This window comes from Cryptotermes secundus, unplaced genomic scaffold, assembly GCF_002891405.2.
Source record: "Cryptotermes secundus unplaced genomic scaffold, Csec_1.0 scaffold649, whole genome shotgun sequence".
In the NCBI taxonomy this organism is placed as follows: Eukaryota; Metazoa; Arthropoda; class Insecta; order Blattodea; family Kalotermitidae; genus Cryptotermes; species Cryptotermes secundus.
Window position 1 is genome coordinate 587,377 of NW_019738882.1, and position 23,290 is coordinate 610,666.

The 23,290-nt window shown below is 41.4% G+C and overlaps 1 protein-coding gene across 1 annotated transcript in view; it reads left to right on the plus strand.

The window, feature by feature from the left end:
- Positions 1–7,298: 7,298 nt before the first annotated feature.
- The window catches only part of LOC111871238 (sodium/hydrogen exchanger 9B2), a 27,613-nt gene continuing 11,621 nt past the window's right edge, over positions 7,299–23,290 (plus strand). Inside the window, exons 1-7 of the mRNA XM_033754171.1 lie at positions 7,299–7,909; positions 10,294–10,611; positions 11,586–11,768; positions 14,263–14,438; positions 15,981–16,087; positions 18,829–18,993; positions 22,863–23,006. Coding sequence (XP_033610062.1) covers positions 7,728–7,909; positions 10,294–10,611; positions 11,586–11,768; positions 14,263–14,438; positions 15,981–16,087; positions 18,829–18,993; positions 22,863–23,006 — 1,275 coding nt within the window. The 5' untranslated portion in view covers positions 7,299–7,727. The remainder of the gene's footprint in view (positions 7,910–10,293; positions 10,612–11,585; positions 11,769–14,262; positions 14,439–15,980; positions 16,088–18,828; positions 18,994–22,862; positions 23,007–23,290) is intronic.

A 23,290-nucleotide genomic window follows, 5' to 3' on the forward strand; every position in this document is an offset into this window, starting at 1 on the left:
GTTGGAAATAAAGATTTAGATTTTTGCATTTTATTGCTGCTGTTCCATAAAAGGAACGTTGTTTACATCGTCTGTGCAATTGTCTACAGAGCAAATAATTAGGGATATGATTGGATAACGACTTTGAGAGGGGTTAACAACCTAGAAGTAATTTAGTGAAGGATGAAAATGATGATCTGCTTGCAGATTCCACAACATTTTGAATAGGTGGAAGAACTACTTCTCTCAGTTATTGAACGTACACAGGGTCAGTGATGTTAGGCAGATAGGAATCCATACAGCTGAGCTGTTAGTACCTGGTCCTAGCCCTTTTGAGGTTGAAATTGCTATAGCAAAATTGAAAAGATATAAATCGCCAGGTAGTAATCAAATTCCGACAGAACTCATTCAAGCAGAAGGCTAAATATTACGTTCTAAGATCCAGAAGCTAATTAATTCTATCTGGCATAAGGAAAAAATATGTCTATCATTGTACCAGTTCTCAAGAAGGGTGATAAAACAGACTGTATAAATTATCGGGGGATATCACTGCTATCAACTTCATACAAAATTTTATTCCATATTCTTGTCTAAAAGTTAAGTCCATAGATAGATAAAATTATTGAGGATCATCAGTTTGGGTTTTGACATAACAGATCAACTACTGATCAGCCCTTTTGTATTCGTCAGATATTGGAGAAAATGGGAATAGAATAAGAGTACATCAGCTATTCATAGACTTCAAGAAACCTATGATACAGTTAGGAGGGAAGTATTGTACAATATTCTGATAGAGTTTGGGATACCCATGAAACTAATCAGACTGAAAAAAAATGTGTTTAAACTAAACGTATTGTAAAGTCTGTATAGGTAAATATTTTTCTGATAATTTCCCTATCCAGAATAATCTAAAACAAGGAGATGCTTTATCACCACTCCTTTTCAAATATGCTTTAGAATATGCCATTAGGAAGGTCTAGGAAAACCAGGTGAGACAAATTGAATAGGACACATCAGCTGTTGGTCTATGCTGATATGAATCTACTGGGTGATAATATAGATACCATAGAGAGAAACATAAAATCTTCATTTGGCACAACTAAGGAGGTTGGTTTAGAAGTAAACACAGAGAAAAATAAGTATATGTTGCTGTCTCGTCACCAAAATGTGGAGCAAAATTCTGACGTAAAGATAGATAACAGATGTTTTGAAAATGTGGCACAGTTCAAATATTTTGGAACGACGATAACAAACGAAAACATGATTCAGGAGGAAATTAAGAGATTGAATTCGGATAATGCTTGCTACCATTCAGTCCAGAAACTTTTGTCTTCTCGTCTGCTGTCCAAAAACATAAACATTAAAATATGCAAAACTATAATTTTGTCTATGGTTCTGCTAACACAGCTGTACGAAAATTTGTATCTTGTCTTCGAATTTGAGGTCCTACAATATCCACTAATAAGGAATGTTCATTCTGTAAAATGATTTGCACAGTTCTGTATCCTGATTAAATTATTTCGAAATAATATGAACACCTGAGTTTAAATTGTAGAGGAAGAACGGGTGCACCCAAAGTTTTCTTTTCTCCTGCATTCTCATCTTACGCCGTCTGAACCACCACCATATCATTACAGGAACAATATTATTATCTGACATTGCAGAAGAGAAATGCACGAAATTGGCCGGCAAACACACCCACTTGAGATGTGAGAAACTAATGGAACGTAAGTTTCCTCAGTGTGCGCCTGCTAATTTGAAAACCAGTTGCCTGCTTGAAATCGGCGATATTTCTCGGAAATCGCGGTTGCGTTGCGGTTGCCAGTTTCCTTGGTGTGTGCCCGGTCTTACTGTGAGGATATTTAAAAGATAATATTTGTCGAAAAAATATACAGAAGGAATAAGGAAACATATGGCTTGAATTTTGCCGTATATCCAGGGAATCATTACAACAGATGAAGCAGAATATTTTCAGAGAGTGTGGAGAATGTATCCGCGCCTAGAGGGCTCAATTTCTGCAACATAGGTAATTAAATTTTACTATACGATGTTGCTGGAGACATGAAGGGAAAGCTGCAACCAATGCAGTTTTTGCACGTAACGGAAAGGTTATTCATCGACATATCCGACAAATGATCTTACCATATTTTGGGTTTATTTTTATGCCATTTATGGAAATATAAAATTGACTGTAAGATATTACATATATAATATTACACATATTAGATACGACACACAACCATGATATCTTATATCAGACCATGAGTGGCGGAAACAAGCGAAGGGGAACCAGGACTACACAAGGTTGTTTATGGGGATGTCAAGTGTGATGTAGAAGACTTCATGTGTGCGACGGTGCATGCAACAGTGGATTAGAAGATCTCGTGTATGTAAATCAACGATAGCGCTGTGTATCTGATTGTAATTGACAGAGTGCGTGTTACCAAGCTGTCAATAAATCCAATCATCCGAACTAGAACTTGTCATTTCGTCACGCGTACCCCCTACACGTGACAAATTTGGTGTCAGAAGCTGGCGGCTCGGATAATATTGGATTCTTCAGCAGTGGTTACGACCTTAAACACGCCACAAGTTACAATTAATAATTGAATTTACGAGTGCATTATACTGCCACATTATGGAAATGGAAAAAAATGATCGAATTGCTGCTGGACAGGATGGGCGCCCACCTGAAAAAGATGGACACCGATATGAAAGGCTGGCGAGAAGAGTTGGCCGCCACGCAATAAAAGATGGACGCCAGCCACAAGGAAATGGTGGCTGAAATTGAAACCGGAAAAGACGAAGAGACGATGGCCTGCCAAGAAAAGACGGAGGCACGTCTTGAAGAAGAAAAGCCGACCTCACTGGACAGGAAACCTGAGGCGGCGCAAGTGGAAGTCCCCGTAGAAAATGCCGTAGTAAAACCGGTCGACGGACGGAAGAAGCGGCACAGGGGCAAGAAGCAATCTGTAGGGCGACGTGGAGAGCCAAAGGAACTGACCCAAGGAGATTGTGGATCCGGAGGAAGTTGGCTGCTGCCTGCAGGAAGGTGTCCCGCCATGCAACAGTGGGATGGCGCAAGAGGAATATCTTCATGAAATCTTGGAACCAAAGAATTGTGGACCGCGAAAGGAAGTGAAAGCAGCCAGACAGAAGATTACCCGCTCTGCAGGACACAGATGTAAGGGGCGAAAGAAAGACGATGTCACACGAAGAAGCCCGAAAGAGAGACATTGGGGAAAAGACTGTGGAAGGGCCCGGAACGCAACGCTGGCATAAGGGACCGAGGCCTGAGACAACAACTACAACACAGAAATGAAGTGAAGGACCCAGGCGGAGGACAGCCTCGATATCTGAAGAAACGAGGTCTGAAGAAGGTAAAGTGGAAAGCACGGGAAATTTTGACATTAATTTCACGAAAACTACAAGACTGGAAATCGCCAAGCGAATGGTCAGATCAGCTGTTGAGTTGTGGGCAAACAAGGATTGGACCCTGTGGAAGGGTCGACCTCCTAGAAAACGGAAAAAGAAGCGTGAAACATAGGTGGAGCCGGTAACGTATAAGCACCGGCCTCCCAAGCGAGAGTGAATGTGCGAAATCTTGAAGAAAATGAACTGTCATCTTGTGGCGAAGGATGAATTTTATGTAATTTTCACTTCCATTTCATTTACTCTTGGCTTATGTGACTGTGCCTCCAGTTGCTGAGATTAGTCTGTTTATCGTCGAATAAGAGAACTCTTTCTTCTTATACGTCATTTAATGACGTTCTCAGCACCGAGGTTATAGTCGTATCGTCTTGCATGTCAGGATGATTGGTCAATATTAATTTGGAAAGTATATGAAAGGAAACAGCCGTGATTTCATTTGAGGTACTATCATGGCATCTACCAGGAAGTACAGGGGAAGACCACGAATAACTCCAGTCAAAATAGCTGATCCATGGACCGAGCCTGGGTCTTCACCAACAAAAAAGCAAAAATGCTTTGCTCTTCATGACGATATATATTCTTTTGGAAGTTTTCCAATATTAGATAGACTCTGAATCCGGGTAATAAAATATATGATAAGAGCTAAAGATATCGTCTGTGTTCGAACACTGCACTCTCATGGAGTACAACGACATGTGAATCTAACTTCCTCACTTTGTTCATAGAACCAATTGGACAGTTTCACGTTCGGGCCTCCTGATTTCAAGGGAGATCGTAGGTTCCCCTTGGATAGGTGGATGGATGGTCCCCAGAGCTGTTCTAGGAAAGAAAGAAAAGAAGAAGCTTCCAATTCCTGTACCACAAAATTGTGACGTGAATATAGAGAATATAGATGGGGTTCGGATTAGTAATAGGATTTATTGGAATCTTAAAAAACTCGTGACTACACTTTACAAATCACTATAACACAAAATCTAGTGCTCTCATTCGTGGTCTTCACTGCCCTGCTTCGTAATTTCTTCAAAGAGTGTACGTTCCTCTGCTCCCGGGCTCACGCTCTCGCAGGCTGGTGGCCATCTCACACCAACCTGCTACTCTTCTAAATGCCGTCTCAGGACTCTGTCGTAATGGCGACTGGTCCACGTTATACAGCCTGGTATGGACCGCAAAGAAAACAGCGCCTCAAACAGCTCTTCTATTGTCACATGCTTGTCTTTTGCGGCCATCACATGACGGCTATTGAAACATTGTCTAACAACGGGCGTGTTTGCAGAGCCGTTACCTAGCAACGGCTGTCTCTGCTGGATTCACTATTCTGGCTTTCATTAGTCATGCTCCAACCATCAGTTCTCACATAGTGACTGTATTGGGAAATAACCATTCACAATTTGAGATCAATGTTTCTTAACCTAGGGATAATTACTGTCCATCCCATTTTTCAGGGATCATTCTAAATTTACTTCTCTTTTTTGTGCATGGTTTGAAAACTTTTGGAATCCTGTCATTGTTCATTTAATTGTAAAATTAGGAAATATATTTTACTTATATCACTCATTAATTTAATTTAGGATTTATTACCAATTAACGTTTTGAATTTTCTCCAATAGACTGTAAAATAAAGAAGCAAAAATTTTGTTCGCTTAGTCGCTTTGGTTTAGATAATGCTACATTTCCTATGAAAAATAGTCTGTGCGGAAATTTCAGATATTTTTTTATTAGCATGCGTCATGCCTTACTGCAGTGTAAACGCGCCTTGTTATCATGGTTACTATAAAATATTATGTATCCATTTTCGTCACTCTCTCGTTGTTTTAAGATCCCAATGATTTGCTTACGGAGCAATTCATAGGGAAACGCATGTCGACTTTGACTCGAAGTCATTCACGTGGCAACAAAGTTAACAGTGCTACCCTACCAAGAGTTATCTCTCCAAGATAAACACATTTGTTGTTAGATTCTGAAGGATTCTGACGATAGTGCATAACACTCAGAATCAACTGGCTTTTGGTCTTTATCCATCGTCCGGTATTCTAGAAAATAGAAAGCACAACGCTTCGAAAGCTGAATCTGTTTCTCTCCTCAGGTGAGGAGGAGACACCTACTCTGTTGGGTACATTAGAAAGAGCTAACCTCAATTACCAGACAACACATGTCACCAGACATCCCCCATTTCATCTGAGGACGGAAACAGATCCAGTTTCCGAAATGTTATGTTTTCTAGTTTGTACGAGGGTCGTACTGAAAGTCGTAAACTGAAAGTTGTAAAGTAACATGCTCTATTATTGACAAACCAAATACACCGCCTCAATCTGCAGACCTTTCTTTATTTTTCCACATAATCGCCACTTCTTTGTACACATTTCTCCCAGCGTTCTGGGAGTTTGAATATTCCCCTTTGTAAAATTCCGTTCCAGCCATCCGAAGACACTGACGCACTGCTTTCTGAATTGCCTCCCTTGTCTCAAAACGTTGTCCACGTAGCTGATCCTTCACAAATCCGAAAAGATGGTAGTCGGAGGGTGCTAGATCAGGGCTATAGGAGGGGTGTGGAAGAACTCCCCCCCCCCCTATCTTTGCAATTGCTTCTGATGTGAGGCGAGCATTGTCATGCAGGATGATGATGTTTCGTCCCGGACGTTTATCGCGCAATGCACGACGGAGCTTGTCCAGTGTCTGGACATAATGAGCAGCATTGATGGTTTGCCCAGGTTCCAGGAAATCGGTAAGATAAACCCCTCTGCATCCCAGAAGACTGTGCCCATCACCTTCACAGCTGATGGCACTGTATTTGCCTTCTTTTTTGATGGAGAATGCAAATGGTGCCATTTCATACTCTGCCGTTTCGTTTCAGGCTCGAAATAGTGAAACCAGCTTTCGTCACCTGTCACAATACAGAGCAAAAAATCATCGCCTTCCTGTCGATATCTCTGCAGCAGTTCTGAGGTGATGGCTTTTCGCTGACCTTTGTGGTTTTCGATCAATAACAGCGGGACCCAACGAGCACAAATTTTCGTATAGCCCAAGCTTTCAATCATCTCCTGTACTACATTGTGGCCTATTCCAAGTTTTCGGGCTTTTGTTCCACAGTCACACGCCTGTCATCTTGAATGATCTCATCCACGCTTTCCTTGCTGCGTTCATTCGAGGCTGTTCGAGGACGACCGCTCCGAAGCTCATCTTCGATGCTGGTGTTCCCATCTTCAAAATGTTTCACCCATCTTCGAACATTGCTCGCACCCATGAACACACTTCCATAAGCACGCTGAAGTCTCTGGTGAATTTCTGCAGCAGGGATTTCCTCTATCACAAGAAATTCGATGACAGCACGCTGGCGAAACGACATATCGTTGTCGGCCATTTTGTTAGGAGTGATACTGGTCACGTGATGCAAGCTATTGACGTCACAAGACACTCAAGGTTAACACAACAGCTGGTTCCACCTACCACCATACTCTCTTTCGTCTGCTGTTCCCAGGTTGCATGCAAAAAAAGTTGCTCATGACTTTCGGTACGACCTACGTAGAATACCGGACGATGGACGAAGTCCGAAAACCCAGTACTTCTGAATATTTTTTTACCAATATTTTCTACGATACTCCATCTGAGACCTATGCTGAGTGTCTCGCAATAAAGTGTGCATAGCTTAGATACATGCTCTTGGGATCATAATGGGTCAAAAATTTCAAATAAACATGGGCCTACCTGCAACGGTTTGTGAAGAAAATAAGAATTAGCATTCTACTGCATTTGTAATTTTTGTGTTATTTCCATTTACACGTATGTTGTATGTACAAGGATAATAATTTCGGAATCCAATAGGTATTAAGTTTCGTTCAACTGATATATAAGGAAACTAAATATAATAAAAAATGTTAAATTGTAATTTTCAAATTATCTAAGAAATACGGAAGTAGGGATTTTTAAATATGCTTAATTGGTAACCGTCAAAAAGACAAACAATCACTGCTTTAAAGAAGTCCAAATTATAATAAAATATTCCATTTCACCCTTTTATAATTAAAAATTTGTGTACCATATTTTTCCAGTGTGTATGTTTCAAACTTTACAAGACTGCACGTTCTTATTTATTTCGGCTCGTATTTACGAATTGCTGCACCCACGTAACCTCTCGTCATTTCATGTGTTGGAGCTATGACACTTGCACAGAACACGTTGTTAAGATCTACTGCTAGGATACATCCCTGATTACGAACATCCAAACACACTGCGACGAGTACACAATCCAGTCCAACCACACTCTTGCCTAATTTAGATAAGGAGTCATGCATATCTTCAGTGCTTCGTAAGGCATCGAGATGGCTGCTACCCACCGGGAAACCGAGCCTATGCTGCAGCCAAGGGTCAGATCCGCGGGATATGAAACTTTCGAAGAGCCGAAGTTTTATCTTTCTTCTACAAGTGGACCAGAGTCGGAAGAAAGTGATTCGAAGAGACTGCTAGAGATTACTGCTGCGGATTACACAAGTTCAGAGGATGCGTAAGTGAGATGTTTACTCTCTGCGGCAGAGGTTATCAGACTGCGACTGGAGCCTCTGGCTTTCGTAATTCTGGTGGAAATTGTAACAGGAACACATGAAATGTTCACAGTGTGGGGCAAGAACAATCCTATCCTCGCATTTTTATGTCGTATTGAGTAGGTCTCCTGTGCTTAAGGAAGACGCAGTAATATAATGATCATTACAAAATTACTGAACATTTTATCATAAGAGAAATTCACTTATTAGTTCTGATAGTAGCAACTTTAGTCTTTCAAGTCATGATGTCGAGCTCCATCTGGGGCTCATGACCAGATATTTATTACTCTTTGACAGTTACGGTCTTGTTTTTTGTAGGCGGTCCTCTCTGACGAGAGGACGGGTCTGTCATTTGTACATGCTGTTGGCTCTTGCCAGCGCAGTCTTTCTAGGGTCCGAGTCCCTTGGAACTCGCGACCATATTTTGCTGTATCATATTTGAGTCTTCCTTTTCGTCGCCTTCTACGACTCGCAGGTTCGCGGTGGAGGTATTCGAGCCCGCCTCCACACGGGTTACACCCTGGGTTATTCTGGGAATCTCGTTGTATATCCCTGGCACCTACCACAGAGAAAGTACAGTTCTATTGTAAGAACCGTTGCGTAATCTAGCAGTTGGTCACATAGAACCCCATTCCTTCTGTTGCTCGGTGCGGACGACATAAAGAAACACCCTCATATTGTTGCCTGTTGGGCTGTGTTTACATAGCTATTGCCTGGCAACGCGTTGATCAGATCTGAGTTCTGTAACGACGTTGCATTTTTATAACGGACTTTGTTTCGAAAAACCGAAGTAGGCACATTCCTTTCTCTTGAACAGTTGCAATTCTGAGACATGACGTCATATTTTCACCCAGACATCAATGCGGCTGAAATTAAATAAACCTTTTTGAGTTACACTTTCATATTTCATAAGCAGTTTCATTTTGTTGTTCCAGTTCGAATATTATATACCACGGAAACTCCAACAATAATTTACAATCATCCTATATTGATCTGGTATGATAAGTTTATAGCTATGAATCATATAGTAATTTTCTGTGTTGATCATGAGCTTCTGAGAATTTCCAGCGTACCGACTTAGTATGATTGTCGTATTTGTGATGCACACTCTCTCTGAACAGTTGTGCAATGTTGCGAAATACTGTAACTGTTCGTCATGCGCGTCTGTTCCCGAAATGACTGAAAGGAATTTTATTTGTGTAGGTCTATAAATGTGAAACATACCAGTATCTTACAAATTTCATCCTGGTCCTTTTCAACGGACTATAAAAGCGTGGTTGCAGAGCCCCATAATTGATTTATTGTTTATATTCTTGAGTGACGATACTCATGGCTCTCTTTAGAATATATACTTGTTTGTTAGTTAAATTTCTACAGAAAATTGTTAACTGCCGTATTTGAACATTAATGGCCATAGAGTACGCAGAGTGCTAAAAATGCATTTGGAAATTCTGCATAGGCCTGAATATTTAGCTCTTTTTAGTAATTTTCGTAAAACACATAAAAGTTCCCGAAGCTGCTAATTCGATCACAATGACGCAGTCCTTGAATTAGGGCTACTCCCACACCTGCATCAGGCTTCTAGTCTATTTAGTTAATATTATTATTATATTATATTATTATTATTATTATTATTATTATTATGTATTAGTTATTATAGTTAATAATGAATTGGAAAGTATTTGAAAGGAAACGGTCAAAACTTAGTATGAGCTACTATCCTGGCATTTACCTGGAGGGACTGTGGAAATCATGAAAACTGAGCCAAGTTGGTAGGTGTTCAACCGAAATTACAGTCGGGCACCTCCGGAATAGAGATCAAGCAAGTTTTACAAAAATATTCAAATCTGAAGTTCTGTACTTTTTCAGTAATCATTATGATTGTCAAACAGGAGCAATGAAATTGGCAAGACATGCAGCAGAAGTATAGGGCAATAATTTAAATTGGAAACTTCGAGAGACCTAAGCGTAGATGAGAGAATACTGAGGAAATGAAACTTAAATAAACGGAGTACAGATATGGAAATTATTATTGTTTTCAAGGATATGACACCGTGTAATCTGGTATGTATTTACCAGACTCTCAGAAACCCTGTTGCCTCCGCATTCTAACCTGAGAATGGCAGTATTTGGAAAGTCCATAAATATCTGCCAAATTTCATGGCGGCACATACTAGAAGACAGAACTCTTTGTAGTGGCCAACTCGAGAGCCCCAGTTCTCACAGAAATGAATCTTTGGGACAAACAACAAATTTCTTGACCAGTTGAGCCACTGCTCCATAAATTCGGCCAGTTTCTCGTAGTAGACGCCATGTGGCTCACGTGATATAGAGACTTGCATTACAGGACTTCCTGTCTGCGAGACGCCTGCAAGGGCGTCAGGACGCACCCAGCAAGACTTTGTGTGTCCCGCTGTATCGTGCTGCTGTGTCTGGTGCTCCTATTTTGGGGAAACATGTTCATCATGGCGGGAAATGCAGCGGGCCCAGAGGGACAGCTTTTCAGAATTGGTGTCCTTGGTATTGCGGCGCACCTAACCGGCGCTGTCTTGCACCCCATCGGAGTGCCTCCACTCTTTGGCATGCTGGTGATGGGCATCGTGCTCCGAAACACGGGGTCCGTGGAACTCACGGGCCCTTACGAAATCCTAGCAGCTGACATCAGGTACCGCAATCTGCAGACATCTCGTGGCACTGGGCTTTTGGAATTGTTCTATAGGCCATCTGTATCGTCCATCTTTCTGTCTCTCATTTCTTCCCTGTCCTCTTTGTACTCTCATTCTTTCTTTCATTCTTTCCATCCAATTTCCTCTCTCACTCTATTTTGTATTTCTTATTCCCATATTCTTTCTTTCCCTTTGTCTTTTTGTCTTGCTTAATTACTATTTTTCTCTTCAAGGAATACTTCCTCTTGCGTGTTTATCACTATATGTATGTATATATATATATATATATATATATATATATATATATCTTTCAAACAGAACAATCAATTAAAACAGCCCACTTCTACTCTGTCGTGTCAACTGAGTCTTTATTGAGTTAAATACAGCGTTGCAACATGTTTCAGCTCTCATGGAGCCATCATCAGGCGATAAAATCTACATATCTTAAATTACTGAATAATGATTCTTATATGGATTCATATATTCTATTTCTCTGTCTGGCTTCATTTCTTCCTCTGGTTTTGTTCCTTCCTGTCCCTTTACGCCTCCTTTTTCCTTCTCTTCTGTCATTTCTCTTTCTTTCTCACTTTCTATTCTCTTTGTCTTCGTCTGTTTCGCTTTCTTCCTTTTTTCTAGTTTTTGTTGTTTCTCTCTCTTTCTTTATGTTTCTTTCACAATCTCTCGCTTCCCGTTATCTGTCTTGCCTTCTATCTCTCTCACTTTATGCCTCGTTTTATACCTTTCTCTCTTGAAGTCTCGCTTTCTTTCTCTTGTCATGTTTTGGTTTTCGTCTTCCTTATCTTTGTTCGTTTGTTTTTCTCTCGCTATATTTCATTCTCTCTACGTCCTTTTTTTTCCCTTTTCCCCTTTTCTCTCTCCAGCTTTGTTTCTGTTACAGTGCTGTGTAAGTCAGTTAGCTGAGCTGAATATTAGCCATTTAATTTGCTTTACATGTAGAAATATTTTTGCACAGAAAGGTCGCCTTGGTGATCATCCTAATCCGAGCGGGCCTTGGGCTAGATCCAACGGCCCTAAGGAGAATGGTTGGCATGGTGGTCAGGTTGGCAGTGTTACCTTCGCTGGCAGAAGCCTTATCGACAGCTGTGATGTCGCACTTCCTGCTCGGCTTGCCTTGGGTTTGGGGCATTTTGCTCGGGTAAGAACAGCCAGTACAATTCGTATGTACTCTCTTCGAATATAAGTTTGTGTAAAGTACCCGCGAGAGTGATCCATCGTCAGACGCTAACTGTGTCGCCATTTATAACATGCCAGAGTGTATTTTGAATGGATAATGGGAAGCAACATCTTCATTCAGATGTGACATTCTTCCCACAAGGTCGATGTAACCTCAAAGATATTTGCATAGAATTAACAAGCCGAAATTCTAGCGAGTGCTCTAGTAGGGTAAGCACAGACTGTAATATTCGAGAATAGTCTGCACTTCAGGTGTTCTCAAGCAGGTAAAGTAAAAAGAAAAGGTATCCCTGTAGCAGGCCGTAGAGGCCCATAGGATTGTGAGAGGTTGAGGCTCCCACATTTTCTAGACAGTCGGCTCACAAATGGCGGTAAGATTGTCAGCCTTACACGCCGGCCGCCCTTTACCCCCAGAAATATTCCTGGTACTCATTTCTGTTAGAGGCTGAGTCGACCCCAGGGCAATATTGGGACTGGAAGGATTAGGTAAATTGAAAAAAATTCACCTCATCATGACTGCAACCCGCCACCTTCCGGCTTGTAGCATAGGGCCTCAACCAACTACGCTACAGCGTGCCCCCGTTTTCAAGCCGGTTAGAAATTCAAACTCCCTTCCTTAAGGTTGCCTGCACAATGTACAACATTCCATGTTTCGAGGAAGAATTCAACTTTGCAATTCTTGTGGTTGCTGTTACTTGCTGTATTAATTAGATTTCAGAAATAGTGCTACTATTGCTTCCACGGCCGATTACAGTGGCCGCCCGGTATAAGGCATGAACTGTCTTCGCCTGCTCGAACGTTGGGATTATGTGTTCGAATCCTACTCAAGTCATGGATGTCTGTATGTGTATTTATTCTGTATTTGTGTTGTCCTGTGTGTAGGTAGAGGTCTTGTGGCGGGCTGATTCTCAATCCAAGGAGTCCTACCGATTGTGTGTATACTAAGAAATTGAATAAGCGGACAAGATCCAACTAAAGGGCTGTAGAGCCATAGATAGATAGATAGTTCCCACGTCACAAATTTGCCCTTCTGCTGTGTTGTACAAAGTTAGATGATACGAGTCATGCGAGGCTTTACAAGGCACGAGGTTCGTGTTTGTTTACAAGAATATTTGTTAACCTTTCTCAAGTTGAAATATCGGACACACATTTAATAAGGATATTTTCTCCTCTGCGTGCGTTCTGTTTCTGCACCTAGCGGTAAGAGCCCATAACTTAGAAGACGGCTCTCTTTCGAATGTCACTTCTACTTATTGATTCAAATTGCCTTCATCAGCATTCCTGAAGATTGGATCTATATTGCAGGCCGTAAATATCTAAATTCCTCACGGCGGATCGTTAAATTTATGCAGGCATAAATGTATTTAGATCTTAAATAGGCAGAATAGAAATTAAAAGAATAAAAATGACACTGCATTGGTACTATGTACAAACGCCATATAGAGAGGTCCAGCGAAGCAAGATGTTGGTCGTAATTTGAACACTCGTACCATTTTTTCATTACAATTCTTTATTTCCTTAAATGCGTATCCGACAGGCCAAACACTAATTATACGGTAAGCACGAGAAATGGGGGTGGGGGGAACGAAGCAAACGCCTACGCACAAACAAAAGAAGACAGCTTGTATCATTGAAACAATAATAACGATTCTATTAGTGCAATCGCCCCAATCATTATGGGGTTAGAAATATGTAATTATTCTTCAAAACAGTATTTTAATATTTAAGGATCTACCATTACGAGTATAAGGCAGGAGCCGGGATAGCGTAGTCTGTATAGCGCCTGGCTACGGGCTGGACGACCGAGGGTTCGGATTTCGAATCCCGGTAGAGGCAAGAATTTTCCCCTTTCCACTTTGTCCAGACCGGCTCTAAGTCTACCCAACCTCCTAGCCAATGGGTACCGGGGGCCCTTTCCCCGGGTTTAAGGAGACCGAAGCGTGAAGCTGACCACTCAACTGCAGCAAGTGTCGAGGTCACGAAAATGTGGGCCTATACAACCACTCCCACATACGCCTTCATGTTGTAGTACTTAATTAGTTAAGCACAGGGGCAACTTTATCTTTTTTTACCATTATAAGTACGACTACGATACATCCAAGTCCCTGCAAACAACATTATCGGCTGAAATGCATCGAGCAGGACAATTCTGGCTTCAATAGCAAACACTGAACATAGAAAAGCCTTTGATATACTGAGCAGGAACTCGAAGATCAACACTTTTCATAACGGGAAGGGAAGAATTTAGAATCAAAGTAAAATGGAATGAGGAACAATTTTCCTGTGATTTCTTTTTTCCTCGCGGCAACTTTAAGAAATAAAATACGTTTTTCTAGTAACGGTTTTGTGGACCAGCAAATAATTTGCCGCGGACTGGCCGTTGACGAGCACTGGCCTAATTTGTCTGTTGAGTGTGTTCGTCAGTCCTTTTAAGTTGGTTTTTGCTCAATCCCCAGAGCAGTGATGGCAGCCGTATCACCAGCAGTGGTGATTCCATGTCTCTTCAGTCTGCAGGACAGAGGTTACGGAAAATCAAAGGGAATACCGACACTGGTGATCGCGGCTGCAACGTTTGATGACGTCATAGCTGTCTCTGCTTTTAGCGTTGTGCTGAACGTCATATTTTCCACAGGTAAAAATTATAGTTCTTGTAGCAGAAAAGAAATTGAAAGTCAAAATACTTGTTGAAGTGTTATATTTCCTGGTGTTATAACACCATATTGGTGCGATATGTGTCTCTGAAACGTCGGTTAATTTTCACCTTGATCCATAGCGATATAATCCAGAATATAAAACTCTTTGCCATGAGAACCTAAAATCCTACAAATTGTCCGTTTCCCTTCAGATGTCTTGTCATAAATTATCCTCATGCCAGAAACGCATCTTGCAGTCAGGTCCAGAAACTGAGGTTATGCCGAACGGTATACGACAGCTGAAAGTGGAATATAAGCAAATACGGACAATGGAGAAAAATGGACATCTTCTGTGAGAGAGGGCGGAAGATGCAAGGGGATCTAATGAAATTTACTGTACAAGTCGGAAGATCGCGGGTTCGATTCCTGGTGATGTCATTGCATTTTTTAATAGACCCAAAGCTTCCAGCCGCGCTATGGCCCTGGGCTCGACTCAGCATCTAACTGAAATGAGTACCAGGAATTTTTCCATGTGTAAAGGGCGGCCGGAGAGTAAAGATGACCTCACCGCCATCTGCGAGTCGATTGTCTAGAAAATGTGGGAGCCTCGACGTCTCATAACCATATGGGCCTCCACGGCCTGTTGAAAGGATAGTCTTACATTTTATTAACATTATTTCGATATGTTTCTCTATAAAATGTCTCGGGTTTGATTAAACATCCCCTTCTATTCCTGGCGTTCATTGTTCACTGGTGATCTGCCAGTAATACTCGTCATTTATCAATGTTCTCTGAAGGGTTCCAAGGGACATTTCGGGGAGGTCCGTTCAGTTCCTCAGCACGTGACTCAAGGAAGCCACTTCGCGGACACGCCTCCCTCTTGCACCTGCCAAATCTCGCGAAGATTGGCTTATCTTTCCTTGCATTTTCCATATACGCTTCCCTCCCAAGCGGATGTTAAGTGACGTTATTCATGTACATAGAAGTGTGAAATCTGTGAAGAGACAATATACACTTATATATATATATATACGTCTGTGTGTGTGTGTGTGTACTGTATATATTCAATTCAATTCAATTCAATTCAATTCTTTATTATTAATGTGCCGAGTCAACAGCCGCAAGGCCAATTACAGACACAGCACAATGCAGATGAATGAATTACATTATAGACAAACTTGTTAAAAGTCAAATACAAATTACAGGTAAGTACTTGGAAGAAATAATAATGAATAAAAGTAAAAGTAAACAAACAAATAGCTGATAATTATGACAGTAATAATAATTTCATTATCATTAAACTAAGTGTTATTACGAATTGAGGAATGAAACATAAATATTTAATTAAGAAATGAATAGTATAGATTTTCAGAGGATAATAATAATATACGTAATTCATTTTGTTTTACTGGACAAGCAAATAATAAAAATACTAACAGTTATACTATATTTAAAATTTGTTTGGGTAGAACATTCCTGGCTCCGAATACGTCAACATCCCTGCAGACATGTAATAATAACTTAGTACTTCTTTATTTCAGATAACCTGACAAAGTCAATAATACAAGGGCCCTTAGGACTGATCTTTGGTTTCCTGTTGGGAATTTTATGGGGATTGCTGATTCGCTACATTCCAGAGAGACAAGATGTGAGTGACTTTTGTTCCTTCAAAACCGAGTGTACTCGTAGCTGTATTCTGGCTTGTCATTTGCAACATAAATATCTTATTTTTCTTAGTACATATTCTTCGTTTCTCCTTCTTTGACGTGATTATTGTGTTGCCATACTACATGGTTTTGTAGTGCACGAAGTTCGGTAATTCCAAAGCTGTTCCTTCACTTGGCACAAGATAATCACTATGCATCTCCCAGCGGTAAACGACAGAGACTATTGGTCATATATCCTTTCGTTTTCAGATCCTGAATTTAATATTAAGAACGCTTCAGTGTGTCCTGAAGTGAACTAAATGTATGTATCAGTTAAGTGGCTAAAGTGAAAAGTGCTTTTATTTTGAAGACTAGAGAAATTGTATATTACGAGCATATTTTGTTCAAGCGGTAACGATTTAAAATTGTATTTGTGAGGTACTCGTTTCGAATCTCGTCTTGGGCATTGGCTATCCTGACTGAGGTTTAAAGCGGAACTCTTCAGTCCCTCCAAGCAAATGCAGCCACGATCGATTTCTTCCAGTCTCTCTCAGATTCGCCATTCGTAATTCTACAGTATCGATACCGAGAGCGTCGTTAAATAACCAACCACTCAACTGAAAGATGACAAGAAACCCAGACGATTTTGAGTAAATTCCTTTCGATGTATGGGAATATCGTATTCATATGACTGTCATAACATAACAATAAACTTCAGAATACGCAATTTAATTATTTCAATGCAGTCTATTTTAAGAGAACCTCGAGTAAAGAACGGGAGTCATGGATCTCACGGATAAAACATAAAAAATGTTTAAGAAGGAAATAAATCGTTTAAAGCAAAGCAAAGAAAATAAAACCAAATAGAGAGGTATAAGTGAAGGACGTTGTGTTTAAGACAGAAGAGAAAATGCAGAACTAAACATAAGGAACAGTTAGACTAAAAGCACAAGGAAAATTTGATACAGAAAATCCAGAAGTCCACAGATAGGATCTTAAATGAGGTTACCATTTATCGAGATGTGCTGTCTTGTCCTCTTCTTTTTACAAATACTATGTTTTTGGATATTATTCATCGTCTTGTCTATTTAAAAAAAAACCGTTCTGTTTTTTTTATTAGACAAGACGATGGGTAATGTCCAAAATCATAGTACTTATAGCAATTTACCATCGTCACAAACTTTTAGATCTTACGCTTCTTTTTAGTCAAGTGTTTTTCATCTTCGCTAAAACAAGCACGTTGCCAAAGGAATCTTACATCGACAAGTAAACAAACGTATACTTTTCTTGTTTCTTACTGTTCAGGTCAAGTGTGCATTCTCTAGTTAGCCTAAGTAGTAGATGTAGTATTCTGTTATTAATTCGACATTGCATAAATGTTTACGAAACAATTATGCAAGTAAATTTAGACATTCCAATACCTTTATATACCGGAGTTTTTAATTTGATTTCTTTTTGCCTACGTTCTCATGCAGAGTTGTCGTTATATTTCTTGCAATGAATTTAGAGGTGAAATGAGATAGATAGCAATGCTGGTAGAAAAATGTAAAATAAGTGGGTAGGATAACATAAAATTCGTTGAACTGACCGCTCCTGGTAACAGGGACAAGAATGGTAATATTTGTAGGTAAGCAGAGAATATCATTTGGTTGTGCCTTAGAAGCACTGACATAAGAATCAAGTCCCTTATTGATGTATATAAATCAAGCGTGTCCTTGACTCAGTTTTGCCTTTTGTTTGGTCTGTGTTTTGTATGTAGGATAGAATTGGCCTGAAACACTCTTTTCTCCTACAATAACGTATATTTCGCAGGGACATTTAATTTCTACATCCTGTTATTTGTTGATTGAAATTAATCTCCACAAATATGGTTATCTGTGAAAAGCTGTACGTATTTTCTGAGACGAAATATACTTGTCTATAGATTTATCTATGGAAAAATTGAAAACTGAAATGTAAACTGTCAAAAAATATCAGGGCTAGCACAGGATTGTCTGCTTGACCCATATTTGTACCAGATATAATTACTTACCTACATATTTATGGAGCTGAGCCCTTCCGGATGAGCCTCCAATTCTGTAGCTACTCAGGAATTTTCCAGCATTTTATGGAACCCGAATGTTCATTACCGAGTTCACAAGAGCCCTGCACTGGTCCCTATCCTGAGCCAGATCTATCCAATCCATACCACCCCATCCTATCTCTAAGATCCATTTTAATATTGTCCACCCACCTACGCCTTGGTCTTCCCAGTGGTCTCATTCCTTCTGGCTTTCCCACCAATATCCTATACCAGATATAATTATGGTAAAAAATTATTAATAGAATTCATGCATTTAAAAGCTAAATTTGTTGCTGTTCTCTATATGCCGTTGCCCATATACAGCATCTGTCTCCTTCACACGAACAGACAAGAGTCAGGATAGCTCAGTCAGTATAGTGTCAAGGCCATTGATTGGAAGACTGAGGTTCCATTCTCGGCATCTGCAGGGGCTCTTCTCTTCGCCATTGCATCCGCACAGACTCCTAAGCAATGTGTTCCTTCGGTTTTGTCTCAGGAATAAGGCAAGTAGTGGGTGAAGCTGATTATTCGCCTCCATCTAATGCCGAAATAAGAAAACGCGGAACTTGTGCTGCACTCCTGTATGCGCCTTCATGATGCGGTGCTAAATTAAGCACAGAGACAAGTAAGCTTTGATATGAACATTTGCGCTATTGCGATCTGTGTGATTTGCTTCCTCAGCGCTTCCTGGTAATCCTGAGGACACTGCTGCTGGGTGGAGGCGGCCTACTGCTACTTTTCGGCAGTGAGGCTGTCGGCTTCGCCGGAGCAGGTCCCCTGGGCTGCGTTGTGACAGCATTCGTGGCGAACTGGGGTTGGAAAGCCCAAGGATGGACCGATGAAACTGTGAGTTCTGAAGCTTAAGACAAGGATATACAAGACGATTCAAGGGGAGTATGCCAAACTTCGTTGGACCCCAAAATGAAATGAATTTAAACAGAAATATTTCTGTTAGAGCGGGCTGAATTCGGAAATTTTACTGGGTGATGAAATTTTCGTGTGAGCTAAACGGATAAATGGGGGGAATGTTAATGTATCTGTGCACAATATTTTCAACGTGAAACATATTATTATGTGTATCACAATGATTATGACGTGGGTTTGGATTGGTGAATTGGTTTAATGGATCTTCACTAGACGTAACTACAATTAGTTCCATACTCTCAAGATTACTGTAACTACAGCACATGTAGCGTCACACACTGAGTCTTCTAATTCTTCTTCTGGTCACACTACTGTTCCCTTGGAACTTCGGAACTCAAGTGAAGTGAATTCCCATATCCTCTCGGCAAGGACCACGCAGAGAAAACACAGCCCCTCTATTGTTTTGTAGCGCATACCACACAGAAAAATAAGTCATGTGATAATTATCTCGCCAGTCCATTGGCGCACTGTCTGTTGCCTAGCAACGAGCTGTAAACTTTCTTCCTATTGTTGCGTGACCTTACGCGAGGAAGTGTTAATCGCGCCGTTGCATAGATATATGCTTTACAGTACTGAGTATTATGGATCTGAGTTTCTCACCGTGATGAGTACACCTTCTGGGACATAACCACGTGTAGTCCAGTAGAATTTCACTGACATCTCAAGAGCATAACCCCCCTCCCTCATTTTAAGTGTTGAAGTATCAAACAATAAGAGATGGCTAAATTATAAGGGTACTTTACCGGCACTTGTCATGACGGACTGAGGGAAAATACGAAACGCTTCGTGACAGCCGATGTTCCAGCCAACTTTCGAAACGATCAACCAAGCTCCAGCTTGGGGTTTGACAGAAGCGCTATCTATCCTCCACCAGGGAACTGGACACTGGAACAGAGTATAGACGTGTGGTGGGCCTTTTGTCAGCATAGTACCACAAAAGGCACGATTTTCTTGATCATCCGAATTGCAGACAGATCCTCAGGAAGAATTCTGCTGTAGTACCTCGACTCGGCCACTACCACTTCCTTTAACATCCTTTCTAAGCAATGTTGCTTGAAGTGCTTCGACTAAGGGCATAGCAAGACAGTAGAAGCTGCATGTTTCACAGGCCAAATCATTGAAAAGTTCCAAATTTGGTACGGATCGTCTACAAGAAGAGATTGTTGGACAGTTTCAATCCATTTTCCCGTTATCAGAGGGCCGGGCCATATTCCAAACGGTTAAGCACTGGACTGTCACAGAGGAGTTGCGGGTTCGGTACCTGGTGATGTGAAGTGTTTCATATTGGTTGAATGCAATGGTAGGCAATGCGGGCGGAATAGCAGTCAGGTTTAAACGCCTGGGTACCTTCATTGCTACTCTGAATTGGCTTGTTTTACTTATGATGCTGTCACTCTCGAGATTATGTACTGTCAGATGATAAGATGATTTAATTTTAAACGGCCCATGGAATTAAAATTGGCAGAGGAAACCGTGATTTGTGTAGTCTAGTGGTCAGAGTTGCTGACTACAGATCCAGAGGTCCCGGTTTCGATTCCCGGTGCTACCAGATTTTCTGAGAAGTTGTGGGTCTAGAACGGGGTCCACTCAGCCTCGTGGAGATAGTTGAGGAGCTCCTTGAATGGAAAAGTAGCGGCTTCGGTCTGGAAAACCGAGATTAACGTCCGTTGGAATCCGTTGCGCTAACCACGCGACACCCTCTATTCGCAAAAGTTGGCACTAACTTCCCCGACAAGCGGCGGCCGCACGGTCGGTATAGTTCACTTGCGGACTAAAAGACCACGGATGGGAAACCGTATTACTCGGAGAAAACCTCCCCGCCACGTTTGCGAATGGAAGGCCTCTTACCGTGCTCACAAGAGCCTCCCATTAGATCCTACCCTCATTCAGATGACTCCAGTCATACGTCTTTAAGATTCTAACTAAATCTAACTTCATGGAGCTGAGCCCTTCGTGAAAAGCCGCAAACTGTGTTGCTACTCAAGAATTTCCCAGCATTTTATGGAATCCGAAAGTTCACTAGAGCCCTCCACTGATCCCTCCAGTCCATACTATTCCATCCGATCTCTCTGAGATCCATTTCAATATTGTCCACCCACCTACGTCTTGGTCTTCCTAGTGGTCTCTTTTCCTTCTGGCTCTTCCACTTGTATTCTATATGCATTCCTCTTCTCCCCCATTAAGACACATTTTGAATATTCTGGCATCAGTAACAACCACCTGAAAGAGGCCTCTTCCCTCTGGTTTTCTGCTAGAATTGTGTACGCATTCCTTGCCTCCGCAATCCGTGATCCATGTCCCCATATGAGGATGAGGGATCGGCTGGATTTTATATCCAGGTTGTAAGAAGGACTGTCACTCAAAGTCACGGGAGGGCAAGAGTAGATGGAGCCCGAGGAACGGCGAACAGGAAAGTGGCTGTTTGTAGGGTTACACCAGGGCGAAGTTATCTGGGGTGCTTGTAATGGGAAAAAACGCAGTAAATAGAGAGGGAGTTCTTGCAGCAGAATTTTCGGAAGGGAGATGAAGGGTGACGCACTGAAACTAAGGCCCTCCCATAACCCTATAGCCATCTTCCCAGTTAGTGAACTCAAGTGAATCTATTGCTCGCATTATGTTGAGAATGGCCAGGGCTAAGCACGGAGATTTCGATAAAATATCCCCCAGTACTTCCTACTTCTTTCGCGACCCCGTGCATCCAATTATTTCCACACTCTCGCTGCGTCTATTTGCTCTTGGTACTTTCTTTTTATTTCGTGGGGTGGGGTAAGACTGAGTTCACTCTACTTGATACGTCAGCCACGGCGTGTTGCACCAGCCCCGGATAGTAAAACTGATGAGTGTGGGGCGTTCGGTGGAATGAGAGTTGGCAGGGGAAACCAAAGTACTCGAAGAAAACCTGCTTTATTGCCACTTCACCCACCACACATCCCACATGACCTCACCTGAACCCGGGCCGCCGGAGTGGGAACCCGGCGACTAATCGCCTGAGCTATGGCACGGCCCTTGCTCTCAGCAACTGTCGAAGAATGCCGTTGGTGTCCTGCCTACCGCAAAGATTCAGTTTACGTGGCTGTAGCTATCTCCGCAGTAAGCCACACACTTTTCCAATATAAATGGTGTTAATGTCGAAATTTAGTTCCTTCCATAAAGGTGGTTGTTTCGTCAAGACGGACCACGGGTGCCACACAAGCACAGAGTTCTTTGACGTTGAGAATACCCAGATCAGCAAATGAAGGGGCAGCTCACGAGGCTTGCGAGATCCATTTCGGTCTTGTGGTTTGTGTTTCGGGCGAGGTCTCAGCGTTTTCAGTGATGATCTCAGTTAGAAGACGGCTGCGTGACTATGTGTTTGGTCTTCCTAGTTTAGACTCTCTTGTGGGCCATTTAAAACTTTCAATTTCCCTTTTCATTTCTCGTCTGCTCAACACATTTTATACAGATGACGTTTCATTATGTGTCTGTTCGTTGCATTTGGCAGTGTGAAATCCAAGAGGATATGTTCTTTTCATATTTAGAAATAAACTGTACTTATAATGTTTCCATAAATTGCAATTGCAGAATAAACACTCCTTATCATGCCCATGAAAATCATGACATTCTTTGTTAAAATTAGGTGTGCTTACTCAAATTTTTCACAGTAATACTAATGTTGTTGCATTCCATATCTGCACAGGAGTTTACAGGTTTATTTACTTGACTTTGTCTTATTACCCGGTTTGGGATTGTTCGGTGAAATAAATACAATTATTGCATTCTGTGTAACATTGCATGAGATTGTGTGCTTTTAGAATCCTGTGTCAGAGAACTTCGCAGTCCTGTGGACCATCTTCTACCCGTTTCTGTTCGGTTTAATAGGCAATGAAATCGATTTATATTTCCTGGATCTTAAAATCGTCGGACTCGGGATCGCATGCCTAGCAGTGTCGCTTACGGTAAGTGTATATTTCATTGTTGTTATTTTTAATACTGTCGTCGCTATACGTATAATAACTTGCTGTTAATTGCCCTAAATGTGTTTGACCAGTCACAGTAGCCGCGCGGTCTAAGGCATGAACTCTCTTCCCTCTCTCGGACGCTGGGAGCGTGGGTTCGAATTCCAATTTAGGCATGGATGTTTGCTGTGTTTATGCGTTTATTCTGTGTTTGTGTTGTCCTGTGTTTAGATAGAGGCCTCTCAACGGGATAATCACTCGTCCAAGAAATCCTACCGTCTGTG